The sequence below is a fragment of the Acanthisitta chloris genome, unplaced genomic scaffold, assembly GCF_000695815.1.
Source record: "Acanthisitta chloris isolate BGI_N310 unplaced genomic scaffold, ASM69581v1 scaffold776, whole genome shotgun sequence".
In the NCBI taxonomy this organism is placed as follows: Eukaryota; Metazoa; Chordata; class Aves; order Passeriformes; family Acanthisittidae; genus Acanthisitta; species Acanthisitta chloris.
Genome location: NW_008678499.1, coordinates 30,404 through 31,360, shown reverse-complemented (window position 1 = coordinate 31,360; position 957 = coordinate 30,404). Strand labels below are relative to the sequence as shown.

Genomic DNA, 957 nt, shown 5'->3' with positions numbered 1-957 from the left:
TTCCGATCATCTGTGAATGAAGATGAAGCAAAAGCTGAAACTATCCGAAACTTGAGGAAATCCTTTGCTAGTCTCTTTTCTGATTAGCCAACTTCATCTCAGTGCGCCTATCATATAGTCTGAGCCTCCGTGAATGTTCCATAGGTTTTGTTCTCCCTGTGCCAGTACCCTTCTCTACTGTGCTAACTGTTGTACTAAGCAATATGTTAAACTACAAAAAAATAAATAGCAGAAGGACTTGCTGAGATGCCATCCAGGAACATGTCTAAACATCTATACAGAAGGAAGGGTTCGATTGCTACTGCAGAATGTCGAATTCTAAGGTCCTTATCCATTGTAATATTGTGGCCTTACTGTGACTGAACTATATAACCCTATTTGAGACTCCTTTGTAGAATTGTGTTAATAAAGCATTGAGTAATGGGTTTTGCCTTGCTTTACCCATTTTCAATGCATTGCAATGCATGTGTATTTTGTGTGTAAATGTTTTGTACTGCAAAAGTATAGTCTTGACTTGTTCTTGCCTCCCAGATTTAGGAGGCAATTCACACTGACATCCTTGTCAAGCCACATAAATAATGTGAAAAATTGAAGCAGTTTCTTCCTCCTTATACAATCCTTCCATCAGCTGGTTGTAAACTTCTGATGTATTGCTGAGAGTTATCAGTACACTAAATGTCATAAATAGAGTGTATCTGTACTATTGTACTCCATATGTCTATTTACTTCCAAAATGTAACCATAACTGGGTTTAGTTGCAAAGAATATGCATGACGTTACCCTTATTTTTGTGAACACCTTCTAATAAATGTAAAGTCCCATGCCTGATTTAACAAAATGTCTTCTACAAAGCTTGTTTCAATGTCAATATATATTGTCTATTTTGACTGATATCAGAAGGGGAGCTTTATGATTATAAAATATTTGGACACAGACCACAACTGTAAGAAAATAAAC

The 957-nt window shown here is 36.3% G+C and overlaps 1 protein-coding gene across 1 annotated transcript in view; it reads left to right on the top strand.

The window, feature by feature from the left end:
• LOC103804280 (synapsin-2-like) overlaps window positions 1-213 on the top strand; it is a 51,344-nt gene extending 51,131 nt beyond the window's left edge. Inside the window, exon 9 of the mRNA XM_009076883.1 lies at window positions 1-213. This exon is cut by the window's left edge and continues 51 nt beyond it. Within this exon, the coding sequence (XP_009075131.1) occupies window positions 1-16 (16 nt within the window). The 3' untranslated portion in view covers window positions 17-213.
• The last annotated feature ends 744 nt before the right edge of the window (window positions 214-957 follow it).